This window comes from Apostichopus japonicus, chromosome 8 (assembly GCF_037975245.1).
Source record: "Apostichopus japonicus isolate 1M-3 chromosome 8, ASM3797524v1, whole genome shotgun sequence".
NCBI lineage: Eukaryota > Metazoa > Echinodermata > Holothuroidea > Aspidochirotida > Stichopodidae > Apostichopus > Apostichopus japonicus.
The window spans coordinates 27,166,400-27,189,188 of NC_092568.1; the positions used below are offsets into that span (position 1 = coordinate 27,166,400).

The 22,789-nt window shown below is 34.4% G+C and overlaps 2 protein-coding genes across 2 annotated transcripts; one reads left to right on the forward strand and one right to left on the reverse strand.

Moving 5' to 3' along the window:
- Nucleotides 1-6,426: 6,426 nt before the first annotated feature.
- On the forward strand, nucleotides 6,427-9,442 carry LOC139971609 (uncharacterized). The gene is made up of 2 exons (XM_071978235.1): nucleotides 6,427-6,580; nucleotides 7,341-9,442. Exon 2 carries the CDS (start codon nucleotides 7,553-7,555, stop codon nucleotides 9,143-9,145), a length of 1,593 nt encoding a protein of 530 aa, XP_071834336.1. The 5' UTR covers nucleotides 6,427-6,580; nucleotides 7,341-7,552; the 3' UTR covers nucleotides 9,146-9,442.
- Nucleotides 9,443-9,518: 76 nt separating this feature from the next.
- Nucleotides 9,519-21,416, reverse strand: LOC139971610 (phospholipase B1, membrane-associated-like). The gene is made up of 14 exons (XM_071978236.1): nucleotides 21,185-21,416; nucleotides 20,291-20,406; nucleotides 18,911-18,974; nucleotides 18,314-18,372; nucleotides 17,747-17,814; nucleotides 16,696-16,739; nucleotides 16,181-16,289; nucleotides 15,589-15,787; nucleotides 14,918-15,006; nucleotides 14,275-14,344; nucleotides 13,630-13,734; nucleotides 13,379-13,474; nucleotides 12,505-12,570; nucleotides 9,519-11,427 (listed from the first exon to the last, which is right to left on the reverse strand). The coding sequence occupies exons 1-14, from the start codon at nucleotides 21,276-21,278 to the stop codon at nucleotides 11,284-11,286; spliced, it is 1,323 nt and encodes a 440-aa protein (XP_071834337.1). The 5' UTR covers nucleotides 21,279-21,416; the 3' UTR covers nucleotides 9,519-11,283.
- Between the last annotated feature and the right edge of the window lie 1,373 nt (nucleotides 21,417-22,789).

Here is a 22,789-nt window from a genome sequence, read left to right on the forward strand (position 1 = left end):
TCCCTGAAACAGATCTCGATCGTGCAGAAGGCAAAAGTGAAAATGCCAACAAATATACGAGTGTCGCTCGATTCTTTCAATATTTGATAAGCAAACAGTGTATGCATCACCATATCCGTAGAAAACAAGGCGGGCATGATATGTAGAGGTTGGTATATTGTGAAAGTTATATGCATCCGATTTCGTGACTATTTATAGGACAAGATTGAGATTTGATTTCCGTCAATAAGTTGGAAGGAAAAATCTGGTCTAGTTGCAATAATGTCAGTGATTCATATTCAGAAAATACCACAAATTGGGAAATTTTAATAAAACTCCAATTTGAGAAAACTGTTGTAGAAAGTTTTATGGCACTCGTTTACTGATTTAAGTATTCTGTAACGAAGACATAAACCATTTCATAGTCATATGAATGGTAATCGGAAAAATAGTATATTCTTTCAGATAAATCTTATATACAAATATATATATAAATATATATATATATATATATATATATATATATAGATATATATAAATATAATATATATAAATATATATATACAAATGATTTCGAGTTGGTTAGCATCATGTTTGATCTCTAGAGTAAGGCGAAATATGTCACCAAAACAGAACTAGTATTGTTCGATACAGGTGACAAACGCCTACAGTGGAATTACGACCTTCCTTACCGGTTTCGAACCTCTGGACATACAATCAGCACCCATAGCCTAGTGGTTAGGGTGTCCGCGTACAGAGCGGAAGGCCCGGTTTCGAATCCCGGTGGGAGGCTGGAAGTTTTTTCACTGTTCTTGATTTTCCAACTCATTACGATTTTCATATATATATATATATATATATATATATAGGCCTATATATATATATATATATATATATATACTCGGCAACCAGTTACATTATGTTCATTGTGCACATAACAACAGCAGTGTACGGCACGGGAAGAATCTATTTGCTGTTTAACGCGCTCAGTACACCCAATGCGCGACTTTATATATATGTACGAATATACTATTTTTCCGATTACCATAACTTTTATTGATTAAGTTTTAACTTTCATTGATTTTTTCCACTTATGACACGGAACTACCAGCACCTAGCGTGATATAATTACTCCATTATTGCTTTACTTTTTTATTGCGAGAAGCTTTTATAATCTTCCACCCCTCCTCTCCCCCTCCCTCGTTGCAGCCAAGAGGGGGGGGGGGCTGCACGCCATGATTCAGTTAGTTGTGACACTCCTTTTATAAGGATTTGAAGGTCCTTTTTTAGATCTGCATGATAAAATTATATTTTTACTCTCTCTTTATATCTTATTTAGATATTTGTTATTGTGTATTATTTTTCCCCATCAAGGTTTGTAAGGCTTACCCTTCAGTTGACAATAGAACAAATTAGGGAGAAAGACTTCTATACGCTATATCATTTGCGAAGATATTATCTAAGTGAATCATTCAACAAACGGCCTTCACGTGACAGAAAAAAATGATCTGGAGAAAAGTGTAGTTTCAGTTGGCTTTATGATTGCAAAGTGGTCTACTGATATTTTGTTTTTAATTTACGAAAGGTTAATCGTCGGAGAAGAATTGAGGTAAAAGCACCTAATGTAATGCTTGTTTAAGCATATTATTATAGTTACCATCATTGTTTGTTCTGCCTTTATATGGAAGAGCATAATTTAAAGTACAGATGTTGCGAAAATAGGGAGGATCGAAGGTGATATAAACCATTTTAGAAAATGTTTGGTTAAATGTTGATATTACTCCGAGCGTGCAGAAAGGGTGGGGTTTCAGTATGCTAAATTTCCTCCTCTTCTAGCTCAAAATCTAAACGGTCATGATATAGAAATTTGCAAGTGACATGATAGGCCAAGATTTCAGCTATCATGTGGTGGGTAGGATATACCAGTTGAAAACTGTTATCTATGCTTCGGCAGGTCTTGAAAGGGACGAGTTTAGTGTATAAGTCAATTTAACAATAATTAATTGTGGTGCGAGACCTATATGGTAGGAGTCATTGACTTCCAGACGTCCAATGGATAACATGCATGAAAAACTGACGGTCACTTAGAGAATCCACACAGCCCGATCTAACGATTGGTTACTGTTTATGAAGAGCTCTGCTGATTAGCTCCCGATGACGTCATTTCAAGATTTCAATGAACTTATCTGAAGATACACATTATTTTCAAACTTGAAACCATTCAGTTAGATTGGTTCAAGAGAAATAGAGAGTGGTATCGTTGCTACAGGCAATGGAGAGATGGAGATTAGGGATTTTAGGAAACGATTGCTCACATTTTATATTGATTCTCATTTAGGCTATACACGTCGAAACAACTGCTTGCGTGAAATGATAAGAACATGACATGACCAACAACTAACTTTACGACGACGTAGGCGGTGTTTGCAAAAGGGATAAACAGTGAGCCCTAATAAAAGACGAAAAAACATTGTAATAGCAAAAACAGCGTACAACACAGATCACATAAACAAAAATATAAAAAACAAAAAAATTTGAACCAATTAAATCCTATGAAAACTAACGGTAACGGTGGTTTAGACCGCGGTTCATCGTGATTATTCCTGTTCGGGGGTACCGTTGTTTCCACTGTATGTTCGTGTTGGAAATTCTCTAACGCGGTAGACATGGTGTTTTCTGGAGGGGCAATAGCCCTATCTCTCATACCGGCTCGACAAGCGATTACAAGAAGATGACAGTTTGAGTGAGTAATAAACACAACTACAAGCAGCAGCAACTAAAATAATGACAGGTGCTTCATCGCCGGTGTCTCCAGTGCTACAAAACCGCGATGTGCTTTGAAAGTAGGCGAGAAATCCAACCGCTACTGCAAACACCGATGACAGTAAAACTGCAAAGGTTACAGCAATGCTCATAGCTTATCAAGATTTAAAATCGCGAGTATGATGAAAGAGAAAAAGATTAAAAAGCTCTTCACTGGGAAAATGATTTGACAATACAAAGGTACCTCATCTGGAATTCGAGTAAAAAGTCATAAAGCTTTCACTGACTACGATCAAAATTCCAACCGTCATATCGGAAACCGCCATAATCGACAATAAAGATCCGGTAATTTCTCTAAAACAATCTGACTGCTTCTTGCAAAATCACGAGATTGAAAGCGTTGAGAATAATGCAAAGAGATGCAATACAGCAAGCAAGCAATAACCGCCAAATTGCCCTCATGCCTTTCCACGGTGTCCCCGATACATTGTCAGCAACGGTTGTGGTAAGAAATGTTATCGTTTCCACGAAATGATGAGTCTTATCCTTGTCACATAATGTCTTGTTTTTGGTAATAAATATGTAAACTTCCGTAACTTACATTACATATATAGATACTGGTATTCGTCACCAATCCGTCTGAACTTTCAACAGTAGTTTAATAAAGAAATCAATTTCACGGCAACCGCGGCGGAGAGTTCTTAGATTTATAATACGGAATATGTTAACGCTATATATGACGTCATGAACACGCAAACTGAAATTCGTTCATATCCTGAAATTTTTTCCCCCTCTTGCAATCTCCATTATCTCCCTCGTATATCAGTTTGTGTAAAGTGATTATCAATCTATTAGCATCATCCCACGAATGTCGTATGTGTCCGAGTGGTGAATGTAATTTTCCTGAATAATATCAAAACCAATGTCAGACAGAATACATGCAAAATTCACTCACTGTTATCATATTTCTTCATCAAACACGAACTTTACATCACAGCCTCGTATATGTAGTATTTGAACAAATCTTAAGCCATAAACATATATAATATAATATATATAACGCTTAAAAATAGGCTAACAGAGCAACGCATATATGAAAAAATGTCAGTTGTCCTGGATCTTGGATTATCGAACTGAAAAATCGAGCTGCCACTCGGACTCAAAAAGAAATGGTAGTGGTTTATTAAATTATATTAGCCGCTAAGTTAAAATGGTAGTCAACATTTATGGCCACTCACTTGAATACAATTTGTAGAAGTTATTAAATCACACTGTTCGACGTTTGTTGGCCTGTAGTTTGCTGAGGCCGGTGGTATATAGGCCATTGGTGTATAGAAGTGGAAGAAATGTGCATAATTATCATAATCATAATATTGAGAGCGGTTGATTGCAAGAAGAATTTAAACTCCATTGAAGGATGATCTTAAGCACAAAATAACTTTGATATGTTTTGAGGCTTTAAAAAACCCCACTGCTAACGGTTTAGGTAATATAATGCATAACACATTGAATTTGTGAGAAATGTCTCTTTATACAGCTGGTGTTCATGAATTAAAGTGACTGAATGATATAGTCTAGTATATATATATATATAAGACCATTGTCAGATTCCCGAGGTGCACTACAATAAAACTCACAGGAGAAACTTAACACTTTTAATGACACCAAATGACATATTTACAACGTAGTAGAACAATTGCAACAACAAGCGATGTTCTAAGTCATCAAAGGGTGCTCTGTAGGTAAAATGAAGTTCAAAGAACATGTTTTGATTGAGTTTGATTGAGGAATTTATAAAAGAATAACCCAAATTAGTTCTATAACGAGGAGGCTAAGTCATCATCAATTTACCCTTTATGGGGCATTTTAGAGAATTAGCATATTTTAACGGATTTCTTGAAAACCAGAATATCTGAAGAAACACTACGAGCCCTCAAATTGTTCTTTTCTTGTTTTATTTGGGTCATCACATATCAAGTTTAAAATTCTGTCAATTAGAGGCTTGAAGGCTCTTTGTGTTTTCCTTGTTCGCAATTCAGCAACCGTTTCAAATGATTACAATATAAAAGGTGTATACGCCTATGGTGCGCCTACTGTGTTATAAGTCCTGTTTAAATTTGACATATGTCGATTTCTTCAAATCAGAACGCTAGAAAACAAAATGTGACACCGGTCATCCAATTAGAAAACTTACAAATGTCGATTTCAGGATTTATGACACACTAGCGCACCATATACGCTCAGCATATGCCATTTGTTACAAAAAGGCAATAATACATGGTTATCTTGACACATTATAAAGCTAAGGGCCTATTAACATCAGTTCTGGATCAAACAAGGACCTCAAAAATAAAAACAATAGTACAGATGGAATTATAAATCTTTAAATAATGTAGATTGAAAATTTCAATTTTGCCTTCGATTGATACGTTACACGTCTATTTGTTTCTGGCGTCACAACAGATCACGTCTACATGTTATTGACTAGGCGAGAATCTAAATCAAATGAAAAATAATTATAATAAAATTTCCATTTTGACTTAGATTGAATATTTAGCATGTCATGTTCTATAACGTAACAAGTGATAAGGCCATGGGTACTTATTCAAACCTGCGACAGGTAGTTTGATATAACGTCACATATATGTTTATAAACAATAATACAAAGACTATGATACATGACTCTATATTTAGTATGATAGAATTATCAATCAATCACTGATATGCTTGCGACCTATTTAGAGTATTATCTCAATCTTAACGTTGAAAAGGTAGATTAATTAGCTAATCTAAAATAACATCGAATCTTCGATAGTAAGACCTCTGCTCTTTTAAACCAGAATATGTCCCCCCCCCACCCCCACAAAGGAACCAGAAAAAGAAAACTAGAAAAAAAAGGCAAGATGAGAAATATTTATTACGATAGTATTGTTTTACAATAACCACTCTGTTATTATCATACATGCTAGTGACAATTTTTAGGATTATTTATACTTATTATACAGAAGCTGTTTGAGTAGAATTTGTCTTACTATGATCCCTCTAAACATTCTGTCGATGAACACACATTTTGAAAATAAAAACATTACACATTCAATCTGTGGACACATTAACCTCTGATATCAGAATAAAAAAGTAAATAAATCTTTAATTATGAGCAGCCAACTGAATAGTTGACATCACATAGATCTCCTTTTCCTTATTGACATATACCACAGCCTATACATAATTTGCATACACCTATACACATACGTAACTTGCACATATATACACACATAATCATAATTTGATTCAGTAATATATGAGTATGTGTAAATATTACATGGTTTGGTCAGGGTGTCAATAAGAAGCTAAACGAAAAACATAATAAATGATAATTGTCTACTGTTAAGAGTATAAAGTCTTAGTTAAAACTTAACAGCACTTTCTCATTCTTGGCAAGACACTGGATGCCCCTATATAGGTCTGTGACGTAAATCCCTCTCCCCCATCCCTGTACACGTAAATCGACCGCTCTGACGTATTTATCAAGATACACAATCAGAACATTAGAAGTGGGCCCTATTCAATTTGGGCCAAGCGTTAGCAACCCCAAATGGAGCATAAAAGACACGTGATAAGTGTGGGAACAAAGCCAGGGAGGGTCGAATCGATTCTTAGCCTCAAACTGTTAGTAACGCCATAGCCTGTACATATACATGTGTATAAACATTGTGGAAGTAACTGTCATGTTATTTGTTGTATATTCAATCCATGAGTCTTGCTGTACGTTCATCAAACAGGACTGTTATTTCATGAGTGTGGAAGTGGAAAGTTTATGTGTTTATATAACTGAAAGGTAAATATGGCTCTAATATGGTTTAATTCTCAATTTATTTTTGAGAAATGTATATACCGTATGTGGTATATGTGTCTAAAAGCAGGTGTTGGAACAGTGCTAAAAACTCAATAGTTATAAAGGCTTAGCGTTCTAGATTACCGTGGTAAATGTATAGAACATACGGTATACCTTACTAAATAAAAATAAATAGAATGTTAGCTATTTATACATATATTGAATATTTTCGATATCTTGTATTATTTTGGAAACTTAGTTTTATGTATATTCGTTATTGAGAAATGTTTAGTGGTGTATATTGTTATAACTAAATAGTTCATGAATACACGGTTATAGGGTTATATATACTTCTATAGGGTTTCATTTTCTCAGTTACAGACTACTTTCTATCAAATTAGTTAATCCATAAAAATGGACGGATAAAAACAATCAATAAAAAAAGGAGGGCCAATACATTAATGAATTCCATTAAATAAAGTCGTTATAAAAAACAAAACATTGCGGAACGTTTTGCATCATTCATTTCTCGTAGTAACGATGCGGTATCACTTTCTATCTAACAAAGTAGATTATAGACATAGGTTCCCACACGTGATAACCCTTCCCCCTCCCTCGCCCTCCCCGCCCTCCCCCTCCCTGGCATTTACATTTGTTCAAGATGTCGTCATATTTGTATCACGTTGAACTCTCGGTAGTGCCTTTGTACATAACCATTATCTTAATTTAAACCTGCAAATGTTTTGCCCTCTTCTTCACATAGATGGCTTATATACCAATATGGCTATACCCATGAAGACTTCCGCCGAGCCACCATTTGTTTTCATATAACAAAGATGTCTCATTGTCACCCACACCAAACGAACCAATAGGAAGACATCAGACGTTCATGGTAAACTTGATGAATTGTTAACTACTGTATATAGGCCTATATATATAACATTACCAGTTATCACGTGGCTGACTCATTCCATTATGGTTCGTGGATCATTCCAGTTGGATCTTAAGCGGGACGATCCCAGAACTCTTATGATCAAAATTGATCGTCGGTCCACTTTTGGGGGCCGAGAGAGACAACATGCCTACCGACTGGAGGCAGAGAGGGAGATCCGTCATATCAACTATGCCAAACAATTGAGCGTGGCTGCATTTAACAGGAGCCACAGGGAGATGTCAAAGAGGAATGAATTCTTGAAAGGATTAGTGGAGTCCAACCAAGAGAGGAGAAGACTGTTAGAAGCAGATTTGATTCAAAGAGGAGAACTAATACCAAAACGAAGAAGATCTAGGAAGAAGAATAGGAATCTTCCCGAATTACCAAGGAAGAAGCTTAAACCGGAGTTACACAATGCATCCGTAGTAGGGTCAGTACGTAGAGATACAATGGAGTACGTTGGAAGCAGGAAACAGAGCGATTTCTTGCTTAGATCTCTAAACGAGATGAATGCATCGGAAAAGAAACACTTAGCTAATCAGAAACAGATGATGGATTTCGAAGAAGCGAAACAGGACATAATGAATGGAAAAATTGTCGACAATGTTACCGCAATGGAACCAATTGTCACCGACAGTGCTGGCAAAAGTGGTAAAGATTTTGTTGCTGGTAAAGCCACTGTAGCAACGAGGACTTTATCCCTGCCACAACTATCTGACTTAGAAAGACGTAAAGCTCCTGTACCGGTAAAGCCAGGCCTTCAGAAAAGAATGTCCCTCAGTAATATGATTTCAAGCGGAGGAATATCTGAGCTACAGGGACAATCTACTTCAAAAAGCTTTGGTGGGGAAAAACCTGGTTTAGCGAGAAGTTTTTATTTAAACACAAGTAGGCCTCAGTTGAAACCAACTTTACCTAAATTCAAGCTCCCACCATTGCCTAAACCGAAAGTCGCTGAACCACCAGAGGAATCTACAAAGGTGAATCAATCAAGATTTGCTGTCAATCTGCCGCCTCAGCTACTTCCTGTGGAGTTCTCTAAAGAACAAGTTACCGAAAATCCATTTATGAATGCTGACTTCAAACCGGAGATCTTAAGGACAAGAGAACTACTCGAAAACTCGAAAAGTGACGAAATGTACGTTTGGTTGGGATTTGATTCCGCAGAGGAATTTCAAGAATTATTAGAAGAAGCGAAGAAACAAAGACCAAAGAAGAAAAACAGGAAAAAGAAAAAGACAACTTCGAATGATGGCGGTGTTTTTACAGATAGCGCCTCCAACTTGGAAGGATCAACAAATAAAGAGGGCGCTAATCAAAGTGAGAACGATAGCAGCGATTCTGAAGATTCTCTGCTAGCTGAGAGACTTCAAGAAATTCTTGCCATTGATAAATCAGACGAAATTGAAAATCCAGGATCGACGGAGAAGACTGTTGCCTCCATGAGCAGGAGAAACTCAAAATTTGCCCTAATGGCGCCACTATCAGCTTTAGGTGAGGGCGCCGATAGAAAATTATCCCTGAAAAAATTCGTGTCGGCTGCTCGTAAAGTGCTCGCTGTTAATGCTTTTAAGGAACAAGTTGATAAAGATAATACTGCAGAAAATACCGAAGTAGATGCTGCTCAAAGCTGATTCGATATTTTGTTTTATGTTTATAAATATATATATGATTTCTGATATATCTGATCTGCAAGTTCGTCCTGCCTCATCAGGAATTTGTCAGTTTTTCATAACATGCGCATCGTATAGTCTGTAACTTTTTAAAAAAACAACACTATTTATTTCCCTGAAAATTCAAAATGGTTAGAACTGGAAGAATGATGGGCTCTATTATTTCAAACGGTAAAGCTGAAAAAAATAAACATATTGGCAATTTTGGATTAAACTCATCCGTTATATGGTCAGTGAAATAGAGTAAATCATGATTTATATATATATATATATATATATATATATATATATAAATATATATATATATATATATATATATATATATCATACAATAGTGTTATGGGGAGGGGGGTGCTCTTAATGATGGCAGTGGACAGGGCATTGAAATTTGGACATACGTGGCCATTTTTAGCTTTGTAGTTTAATTCGGCAACATTGATGACCCTTGCAAAACCGTCTCATTTTCATTAATTTAAATGCTGAAGTTTTGACCCATTTTAGTTTATACTTGGTTCTGATAGAGGCAGGCGGTTAAGTTAACGCAACTGTGACCTTAAATCATGCACATTGAAAGATTGCTAGACAGCTGTATTCACTGGCTAAAAAATAGTCAATAAGTTGTTCTGCGAAACCTCTTGTTAGTTACTCTCTCTGGTCAATAATAAATCGATCGCAGCCTGCAAACATCGATACAGAAACTATTTGTGTGTTTCCTTCATGATTTATAGGGTGGTAAAACATAACACCTATAGGGAGACGTACACTGTTTTATCGATTATAATAAAATCAATGTTTTATAAATTGAATGTTAATATTGTGTTTATTTGACCAACGTGCTCGTTTACATGCGAAGTTTACTGTTATAAAACTGCAAATATTGTGAGACATTCTTTGCTTTTTATTTTGTTTACATTTTACATTTTACAGATATTGATATTGGATACAGCCCAGCCCTTATAACTATAAAACTTATTTCGTATCATGAATTAATGGCAAATATATAAACACGATAGGCTCAGTTTTCAATGGCTACAAAAACACTACAATATTGTAACTAGAATAATAATATTTGAAATACACAGAACTGTGTAAAAAGTAGGACAGGTAGTCCGCGATCATTTATTGAAGGATTAATATTTGTTGAAGGGGACCAGTGACATGGACCAATTCTTAGAAATATTTGATTTCATTGCTCTTCTGGGAGTGGCTCACAAGTGAGGGAAGTGATCAAATACTTTGCAAAGTGCTCACATATACTCCCTCCCCGTGCTTAAGTATCCACCGTTGCAAACTCACTGTCGTATGTGATGGTGGGGAGGGGTACCCATTAATTTTTTTAAGCGCGCCAAAATAGAGAAAGTTGACAATTATCAGATAGTGTATGCATTAAGAGGCTTATGCAGGAAAACATCAGTTTGACCAGCCACACATATAACAGCTTGAAAAAAACATTTACACTTCTATTTATATACTGTCATTATTATTATTCTTTGTCATGAAAAACATTCGAATAAATTTCGGTTACTTATCCTGAAATCAGCTTTAAAGTATTAACCAAAATTTGCTTTTGCACGTGATGTAATACACTTGATAAATATATATGTTACAGTATAGCGTCTGCATCTGTTCAATATCTCAGTGTATATTAATTCTGTTTCTTCTTGATAAATTGAAAATATCTCGCAGTTTAAAAAAAAAATGAATCTGCAGAGAAATAGTCCCTTTTCTTCAAACGTGACACGGATAGTCTTGTGTATAAACAAGATCTAAAGCCTCTGCCAGTGAAAACGACCACTCTCAGAACCCGGAAGGAATTAAGTGCTCAATTAATTTTCAATAACGTCCATCTGCGACTTCTTTTTGTTGATATAAATATAATCAAAAAAACAAATAAAAAGGGATCCCTATATAATTATTAATCAAGCCAAATAACTTAAATGATTTCAATTTTTTTCTTAACTTTTCATGTACAAATACAACCATGATGTGTCAGTTAATGTTTAGATGAAGTTTGTCTAAAAATGTTACATAACTGAATGAGAAGACCTATTCAACTCATATCACAAAACATTATATACCCTTTAATGTTCTTTAAGTTGCTACAGATTTAAAAACAAACAAATCGCGGCTAAAGCAAAGAGAGTAAGATTGATAGCAGGTCGGATCCCTGCTGGCGATCCAGACGGTAACTCCACCTGGAAACCAGGATCACTGTTAACGTTCGTGTATAAGAATGGAAACGTCTGTAAAGTAAAGACAAACGAAAAGATGAAATAATGTAAAAGTAATACAAGTTTTCAAAAAAAAATGAAAACATTACTGAACCAAGACGTAAAGTGATATATAGAAATTTTTAACCTTGATTGGATGTCATAGATAACGATAGCAAATGTTACGTCTTGATGTAAGTGTTCTAAACGGGCGTTTGCTATTACTAAAATTATTTAAAAACCATTGTGCATTTTTTGTGTGGATAAGCCCTTAATTGTCTTCATCACAAGAAACTTTTCCTTTTGTTTCTTCCTCCAATCGATTTGAAATACTTTCCACTCGTCTAATGTGATGCACGCGGCTGTTAATTAAACGACTGTCACTTGATTACAAAAGCAAATAAACAACAACAAAAACAACTGAGTATATAAATAAACAAAACTTATAGCCATACCACATTATCATTCTTGTGTTGTATATAAAGCGATATATCAATTTAGTATATTTGTTTAGAGTAAGACATCTGAATCATTACAATTCTGTTGACAATAATATAACGTATGGCCTTTTAGCAATATTCCTGTTGTACATTCACACGACCGGAAATGGAAAATATTGCATTCACACACAATTGATTTTGAGTTATAGAAAATGGTTGTTTGCTTTTTGTGAGCCCGTGGCAAAACGTCTTCCGTTTTATTAATGAGACAAACAGCAGAAGATTCTTGTACGATCCAATCGCTTGTTAAACATCTCTTCAAAAGTCAGTGTCTTGTGGTAATTTTTTATTACAAATTCATAATACTCTAAGGTCTTCACCGACAGTTAAAACAATGAAACACACAGCAAGAATAAAAGAATAATTTAAAACAAAACTTCTCTCGGGTTATGAAAAGTCTGTTGTAAGGGAAAATTAACAAAGTGTTGCATTGACATTGTAAACACCCGTAATCAAACCATCTTATTTTGGGGGGAGGGGGGGGGGCAGCCTATTCTGTGTTGAGGTTCAGTGCAATTGCCTATTTCTATCTTCGTTCGTTCCCTATATTTCTCTTTTGTGGGAGAAGAATATTTTGATTCTTTCAAACATATTTTCTGGCTTAACTTACATCTGAAGGACATTTGAGATTTTCAACTTCCAGGAAATCTTCGGACCTCTCTCCAACTCTTTCCATCTGTAAATAAAAAAAAAAATAAATAAATAAATAAATAAATAAATAAATAAATAAATAAATAAATAAATAAATAAATAAATAAATAAATAAATAAATAAATAAATAAATAAATAAATAAATAAATAAATAAATAAATAAATAAATAAAAAAATAAATAAATAAATAAATAAATAAATAAATAAATAAATAAATAAATAAATAAATAAAAAAATAAATAAATAAATAAATAAATAAATAAATAAATAAATAAATAAATAAATAAATAAATAAATAAATAAATAAATAAATAAATAAATAAATAAATAAATAAATAAATAAATAAATAAATAAATAAATAAATAAATAAATAAATAAATAAATAAATAAATAAATAAATAAATAAATAAATAAATAAATAAATAAATAAATAAATAAATAAATAAATAAATAAATAAATAAATAAATAAATAAATAAATAAATAAATAAATAAATAAATAAATAAATAAATAAATAAATAAATAAATAAATAAATAAATAAATAAATAAATAAATAAATAAATAAATAAATAAATAAATAAATAAATAAATAAATAAATAAATAAATAAATAAATAAATAAATAAATAAATAAATAAATAAATAAATAAATAAATAAATAAATAAATAAATAAATAAATAAATAAATAAATAAATAAATAAATAAATAAATAAATAAATAAATAAATAAATAAATAAATAAATAAATAAATATTCCACGGTAAATTTTTCCCATTTTTGTCTTATGTGAATCACATTTCAAATATGCATGAGCGATTACAAGTCATATTACCATGTTGTTCCAGAGAATAGCACCAAACCCGGAGTGAGCTTTATGGCTGAAGTGGAAACAATCTGGGGCAAAATATGAATAGTCTGGACTGCCATCCTGTAAAACAAAGAGATGAATAAATACATATTAATATCCATTAGTTAACAAAACAGCTTTGATAGAAAAATATTTAGATTTGATGTGCCGCATTGGTGGGCATTGGAAATATATTAGAATAAAACAAGTTATTATAGAACGCATGTATAACTCACCTCAAGCAACGGCATATGAGATTCGTGTAGGCATGGCAACAGACTTGCTGTAAAGTCGTCTTTGTCATCCCACATGCGACTTTCGATCGCTGTTTGTAGGGTCTCCTGTGAGTATTGAGTAAGAAGAAAGTTGTTTAATTACATCAGTGCTAGAATATAAACAGGAGAATCAAACCAAATCAAATTAACAGTTAGCTGATACAATCATATATCGTGTGAAAATTGATGTATGTTTCGTCTGTTCAAGATATGCTTCAAGTTCCTGTCTTTCCCGCCCTGCAAGAAAAACATCTATAAACGGACGACACCAAAGTTCAGGGTATGATTCAATAACACGGCATTTACTGTTATTGTTGTGTTGTTGTTATTGTTGGTATTGAATGGCTTTGTTATTTCGACAGTTTTAATAAAGTAAAATTAACAACATTGGAATCTTTCATTTTTACTCCGTGATGATATTTAATGCAGACTGGAGTTTGGTATATTATTGTCTGTCGATCATATACACTTATTTATGATATAATTCACATATTTCCCATTCACAATTTGAAAAACGAACCAACCTCATGTGACAAACAGATTTATTACTGAAACTAAATGAATCTTATAGCTTCCTATAGAGTTACATATATAAATCAAATATACCTGATAATCTCTGGTAATGTTCCAAAAGTCATTTCTGATGGAACGATCCAATGCGCAACTGCAGTACTGACTATTTTCAAATAAAATGATATTCATGAAAAGAAACATATCAAAGGTTTATTACTGATGAAATGCTTAGTTTTTATTTCGTGGGATTATATTCTGTGTTATAAAGTCACACATATCAATAACGGTACCAAAGAAGAAGACCCCATAGGCCTAGGCGGGGTAGAAATATTTAATACAGTCTTGTCAACTAGTAGTACTTCATTAGGTCGTTTTTTTTTTTAAGATCTCTATTTCACTACATATTTCGTATTCAATTGGCTACATCGTACGCCAAAAAGGAAGATCTAACCATAGCCTAGACTTACTATTATGAACGTTTTTATTTTGTTAACACCTGATACGTCGAAAAGTGTCCCTATACCTACAGCTACTATCAAGAAAACTACCCTAAATTTCTTGAAACTTTTTCATCTATGCAAGAGGGATAATACTAAAACTTTTGAAGTTTTCAAGTATCTCACCTATATGCTAACCTATTACAGGTAAAATCCATTTTCCAGGAAAGTGTTTTTTTTAGTCTTAAGAAAGGAAAATATACGATATTTATAGTACATTTGTTAAACGTTACACTTACTTATGCATGAATCTGCAGAGAGGTTTATCCATGATGTCGACTTCTGGAATAAGAAGGATTCCTATCACAGCTACATAGGTACGAGGGAGCTGGATAATAAAATAAAACGAAAATTATAAATACGAAATTCTATCTGAATGTTGCATGCAGTCAAATGTAATCCCGTAGTGCATGTAATAAACACATATGTGGTGGCCTAATATGGTCGGGAAGGGGTGATTAAGGGGTTTTGAGGTGGGACTCAAAACAAAGACCGAGCGGCCGTGTCAGATAGGATCTCTTAAAAGGGGGGTCCCGGATTCCTTGAATTTTCGCCTGTACATTATTGGCAATGTCTACAAGAGATCTTTTTTGTTAACAAAATATCAATTTGAAGCGTAATGTCTCCCCAACAGTTTCTGTTTCTTTCCCAACTGAAAAACACTGGTAGACGCTCTATAAAATGACTTATGTTACCCCCATCCCCTCCCCTACCCCTCCCACATGTACCCACCACCTGAGAGGTACATCAGTGTTGTATAGTTTACCCCATCGTGTAGTATCTTTATTGCTTCGTTTATCCAATACGTGTACATCTCTGCGCTCCTCTTCTCCTTGTTTTTCCCACCCCCTCCCCGCCCCTCCCACATGTACCCCCCATCTGAGAGGTATATCAGTGTTGTATAGTTTACCCCATCATGTAGTATCTTTATTGCTTCGTTTATCCAATACGTGTACATCTCCGCGCTCCTCTTCTCCTTGTTTCGACACCAGCCGCAGAGGTCGTTCCCTCCAATGAAGAGTGTGATTAGTTTCCAGTCGTTTTCAAAGTCGATATTGGGATCATCCTTCATAGCATTAATTAGTGCACGAGCTTGTCTCGGTAAATCACTGTATAGTAAAAAGTACAACATTTTTTAGCCATCACATGTAATTGCTGAACTTAAATGATAGCCCCAAATCGTGCGATCAGCTGGCATTTTAGCCGAATGCATTTTTAAGCAAGCTATTCGCGGTATACACGATAGGACAAGCAAAATTCTTCGGTGGTAATTTGGTATCCGTATTGGTCTCCCTGGCCTTCTCTTGCGAGAAATTGTGAATCTCTACTACTTTGCAGTAAGTGGATAGTGATTTGACGGTAAGTGGATAGTGATTTGACGGTAAGTGGATAGTGATTTGACGGTAAGTGGATAGTGATATGACGATACATTATACACCGTATATCCACTTTAAACAAAATGACGAGGGAGGGGGGGGGGGGGATGCCATCACCTTACTTACTCGGCGACTGCTCCAGGTATTCCGACGTTCATACCAGCCTGCGGTGACGTCCACCAGTTGGTTTCTAAGCTATATCCCTTCAAGTCGGGATTGAATTTCCGCAGTATATCTGAAGAAATATCATAGAGTTAACGAGACAACAGCTAAGCATTGTATTTGTTGTAAAGAAGTATTAATATTGCATATTTTTATTGATCGTTAAAAAAAGCAAATAAATACAAACAATTAATTTAAGAGATAAAAGCATCTAATATGTGCTTTTCCTCGCCTTTTACGTATGTATCATTCAGTGACCACAACCAAAGAGGATCCGTGGGTCGTATTAGCACGGCTGGTAACCAAATTTGGCACAATCCGTACCAAACACAAAAAAAAAAATCATAAAAACACAGCGATGTATTTTATGGTGTGTAACATAGCAAATTCAAGTTGGTGTCTAATATAAATTGACCAGTGATAATGCAAGAGCAGCAGAATCTAGTCTCTTGTTTACAGAAGATCTTTAAATCACTTACTTGCTATGGTAGGGTTGGTCTCGAAGCTACCGTCCCCACCAGTGCTGAAGATGTAAAGGAACAAAGTATCGATTAATTTATTTATTTATTTGAGGGCGCGGGATGGGGAGGGGGGGGGGCGGGTGAGCCAGCGGTTGCAGCTTCGATGGAAAGCTATATATTTAAAGCAAAAATCAATTAAAGAAAGATAGGAGAATCGCGATGATGAGCAATATGTTAAACATGCATTGGCTGTAGGAAGGAGAGGTTGGTTGGGGCAGGGGAGGGGAGGGGTCTCTAAGGAACTTTGCATACAAGTTCCTGGTACTGCTCCGTGGTACTCACCCCCTCTCCTCTATAATGACATAAACTGTAGCCAATCACAATTGCAGGGTGTCATTGTATTCAGTGAGAAACTAATGTAGAGAAGATTGATATACGCTGGTGTTCGTTCTTTTTACACCACATCCCGTACCCTCGCCCCTCTCAAGCTCATTAAAATATCTGATTTTTTATTTTATAATTATGTAACTGGAAGATGATTATGATGGAGTATTGTTGATAGTTTGTCCATATCTAGTTTAACCAACTTGTGGTGCTAAGTCGTCGATTACGAATACCTGCTTAATAATAATCAGCTTATAAATTATTCATAATTTGCAAATATTTTGGAACAAACTCACTAAATTGGTCTTTTATACAACAATTATGTGAACGAAGGATGGGTCAACACTGGTATTAATTACTTTTATTTCTTCATTTATTTATTCATACCAGTATAAATATAAAATTTATAAAGAGAAGTCATAAAATACGCTAAGAGGAAGAATAACTAAAATAAGAGAGAACATAATATAAGATGATAGGATATCATATAAAATACATATACACATACAAAAGTTAATACACAAAACGATATCAAACAGACTACAACAAACATTCTAACATTCAACCCCAACAAAACATCCACGTGAATTTAAATGGTAGGGAAATCCCCGAGAAGCTTGTGGATAGTCTTAGTTAAAATGAAAATTAAAATCAGCGTTAAGTAATATTTTATTAAATATCTCACCTAAAACACTGTCCTCTATACATGTAGAGCACTTCAGGCAGGAAACAAGCTCCAGCACCATTAGCGGACTATAATGAGAGATAATATATCATTAATCAGATAGCAAACTTGTATTGATTGGAACAAAATTAATCACCTGATTTATTGATTTAAAGATGTAAATTTGCATGTCTCGTAAGCAAGTTCGCAACCACTTTCTTTAAAGTTGGAGGGGGCCGGTGGGGGGGGGGGGCTAGGATGCTATGTCTTGGATGGAGGGAGTGGGGAGTATAAGAAAGTTAGACCCTTCCCCATTGTTAAATTTAGCAGGGGAAATTTAGGGTGCATAGGCCTACAGCTGCAAAATGCTGCTAAATGTTGTAACTTTTGAAACAGCGTTGAAGAAGTTTCGACTGCTAAAGTTGCATAGGGCCTACTACATAAATGTTAGAAAGTTACATGTACTGGAAATTAGGATTGTTTGTAATATTCTGTCTTGCATTTATGTGGAAGGGCTGACGCCCCACCATTTCATTCTTTAGAGTGGCTAAGGCGCTCCCCTTCCCATTAAATCACTATGCAACTTACCGATAGCGAATCTCCCAAGGCACCAATGACATTTATGTCTGCCGGTCGTAACCTATGTACTGTGTGTAAAGTAAATTCATTTGATTCCAGATTACTAAAACAATAAAATTATAATAATAATAATCAAATATGCCAGCAGTCAGGGAGGGATACATCATTTCTCTTCTATAAGGTCTGATAACTTTGCTGCTTCGGAATAAGTGTTTGAAATTCTCAGGCTTGTAGTTGAGATACAGAAGGGAACATTGTTATTGGTTACAGAATATTCATTATTTTCTTCTGAGGCGTAAAGCAAGGGAGGGGTCATGCAGAGGTATCAACCCCAATTTTTTTAAATTTGATGAAAAAGAAAAGAAAAGAAATAGAATGAAGAAAGAGGAAAGATATTCCAAAGAAATTTCAGGGTATAATTTCTCTTTCTGATATGAAGTTTTGTGCTAGACAAAAATTGCTACGAGAGGACAAGAGAAATTTGGAAAGGCGGAGGCTTCCAGAAATCTGATCAGGGCTCCCCCGCCCCAACCCCATCTCCTTGACGGTCCTTTGCCAAAACACGAATACCCCTAATCAGAAATTACACAACTCATTTTATCATACCTGACGTTGGTCGAGTTGCAGACGCTTGCATTATTGGACATTCAAATGGAAATGTTTGATCGCCCTAAAAATGAAACAGAGAGTCCATTAATAGATTGACACTAAATATATAATGTTACGTATCAGCAACCCAGACCTGATAATGTGAGACAGACGTAACTTGCCTTGAAATTTCGTTTTCTCTCTAACTTATCATGGAAGGCGAACGTTTAAATTTTAATTCACCCCAACTTCCATTTTCCACTTCAGTTTGCACTTTCATCTGTAGCGAATCGTACCCTTACTAGAATGTCGTACTCTACTGACTTACTGTCTCACATGTATAAACACACCGCATACAAACACACTCACATGTAAACACACAACATATAAACACACTCACATATAAACATACAAAAATGTAAACACACCACATGTAAACACACTCACAATGTAAACACACTCACATATAAACATACTCACATGTAAACACACCACATGTAAACACACTCACATGTAAACACACCACACATAAACATACTCACATGTAAACAAACCACATGTAAACACACTCACATGTAAACACACCACGTATATACATACTCACATATAAACATACTCAAATGTAAACACACCACATGTAAACACACTCACATGTAAACACACCACATATAAACATACTCACATGTAAACAAACCACATGTAAACACACTCACATGTAAACACACCACATACAAACACACTCACCTGTAAACACACCACATATAAACATACTGACATGTAAACAAACCACATGTAAACAAACCACATGTAAACACACTCACATGTAAACAAACCACATGTAAACACACTCACATGTAAACACACCACATATATACATACTCACATATAAACATACTCAAATGTAAACACACAACATATAAACACACTCACATGTAAACACACCACATCTAAACATACTCACATGTAAACAAGCCACATGTAAGCACACTCACATGTAAACACACTACATATAACATACTCACATGTAAACAAGCCACATGTAAACACACTCACATGTAAACACACCACATATAAAATACTCACATGTAAACAAACCGCATGTAAACACACCACATATATACATACTCACATATAAACATACTCACATGTAAACAAACCACATGTAAACACACCACATATATACATACTCACATATAAACATACTCACATGTAAACAAACCACATGTAAACACACTCACATGTAAACACACTCACATATAAACACACTCACATATGAACATGTACCTTAACGCCCTCACATGTGAACACCCCCATCCACTTACTTCAATAGTATACCTTAATACTATATTTGCTAAATTTCGTAATCATGGGTCGCACTCAAAAAGAGACAAACTTTACCGGCCATCTTGCTTCTTGAGAGCATTCGTAACCCGGAAGTCTTTGGAACCATTCAGGCGGCCCAGTTTCATTTTCTAGGTTTTCAAACCAGTCAGGAAAATCCGGATATACGATCTCTAGAAACAAAAGAATATTTAAGCAATCAACGAAATAAATACTTAGAAAAACAATTAATTAAAGTTTTCCAGTTCGTTGTGAGAGAATAAAAATCAATGCCTTATCAACTAATAACTAGATCTAGCTCAACTTTAAATTCCTGTTCTTGGATTGAAACAGCCTTAAATTTGGCTGTCATACAATGTTCAACAATGTTTATATTAATAAAATGAAGAAAAACAACAATATAACACCGATACTTTGTAGACTAAAAGACTAAAAGATGTCCCCACTTTGTGGCTCTATATATGACATCACAAAATGACAGCTCTTAAAAATGACTGTCATATGTCTTTGCCATCTCACAATGGGAAAAACGTTCTTAGATAAGTGGGGTATTTAATTCATCAATCTTATATGGTAAAGATGCTACCAATATTTATGTATCCTTTAGAGGAAAGTTAGGTTCGCGAGTAGTTAATTAATAACGATAGAAATATGTGATTTTCCTGATTTTACAATAAGCACACAGAGCCATGTCTATATAATGATAATTGAATTTTGAAACAACTGCTGGTCAAAGGTATAACACCCTTCGGAGGAGTGAGATGAGGAGAGGGTGGGGGAGGGGAACGGTTATAAGTTTAGCTATTGGGATTCGATGAGTATTGTTTTTTTCTATTACAATAATGTTCATTAATTGTTTCAAAATTGGAAATAAACATTTAAATATGAGAGCTTAAACAAGTCTACTAATATAAACAGTAAATAAATAAATAGTTTCATTTCAAATCTTACCTTCAGTTTCTCCTTTTACAACACCGTAGGCCAAGACAAGAAGAAGAAGCAGCAAGTGGGATAATGACGTCATCTTCATTCTCGAGTTGGTCATTAGTCACACAGTTGAGTATTTTTTCTTTCACCAACGTTTTTCCCTTTATTTGTGTCAACTTTTTCGAAACAACTATTTAGCAATTGTTTTTGTGATGAAGTATGCCACTGGGTACTATGCAATTACCGACCAATGACAAGGTCAATGTTCAATTACTTGAATCTAAAACGATAAAAAATCAAGTTGAACTCGTTACACGATAACCTTTGCCTTTGATAATCACCTGTTTCTCAAATTATAAATAACTGTGTATGAGATAACAATGGAAAGGAATAAGATTAAACGCCTATCTCTTTGTACCTATTAATTGCTTCAAATGGAGCAATGAACAACGCATAGGTTGTATAAAGGTGTCACAGTAATACGTAAAGACATCGATCCCTCTATTACACCTCTTCTCCTTACATTATATATGTGTATGTATATATGTATGTATATATGTATGCATTATATATATATATATATATATATATATATATTTAACCCTACCTATAACCCTACATATAACCCTATCAATAACCCTACCTATAACACTACCTATAACCCTACCTATAACCCTATCAATAACCCTACCTATAACACTACCTATTACCCTACCTATTACCCTACCTATAACCCTACCTATTATCCTTCCTATAAAACTAACTATAACCCTACTTATGACCTTATCTATTAACCTACCTTTAACCCTACCTTTAACACTACCCATTACACTACTTATTACCATATCTATAACGCTACATGTAACACTACCTTTAGCACTTCCTTTAACACTATCTTTAACACTACCTATTAACCTACCTATTAACCCACCTATAGCACTACCTATAAAGCTACTTATAACGCTACCTAAATCGCTTCTTATAACATTACCTATAACACTACCTATAACACTACTTATAACCCTACCTAACACTATCTTTAACACTACCTATTAACCTACCTATTAACCCACCTATAACACTACCTATAAGTTACGCTACTTATAACGCTACCTAAATCGCTTCTTATAACATTACCTATAACACTACCTATAACACTACCTATAACCCTACCTAACACTATCTTTAACACTACCTATTAACCTACCTATTAACCCACCTATAACACTACCTATAAGTTACGCTACTTATAACGCTACCTAAATCGCTTCTTATAACATTACCTATAACACTACCTATAACACTACCTATAACGCTATCTATAAAACTACCTATAACACTACCTATAACGCTAACTTTAACGCTATCTATAAAACTACCTATAACGTTACCTTTGGCAGTGATTTTTTTTGCTAATTGCTTTAAATTACTTCATTGACGGTCAAACGCTTTCCCTGAACATATTTTATTCAACATTCTGAATGACCTTACAAATGATAATTATACATTTCATAAAGAGTCTTTATTTCAATTTTAAAAAAAATATCCAGAATTAATTCATAGTTATTACATTAAAGTTTTTCAAAGTTGACTGACACAAAAATAAGAACAAGTAGAGAATATGCCATT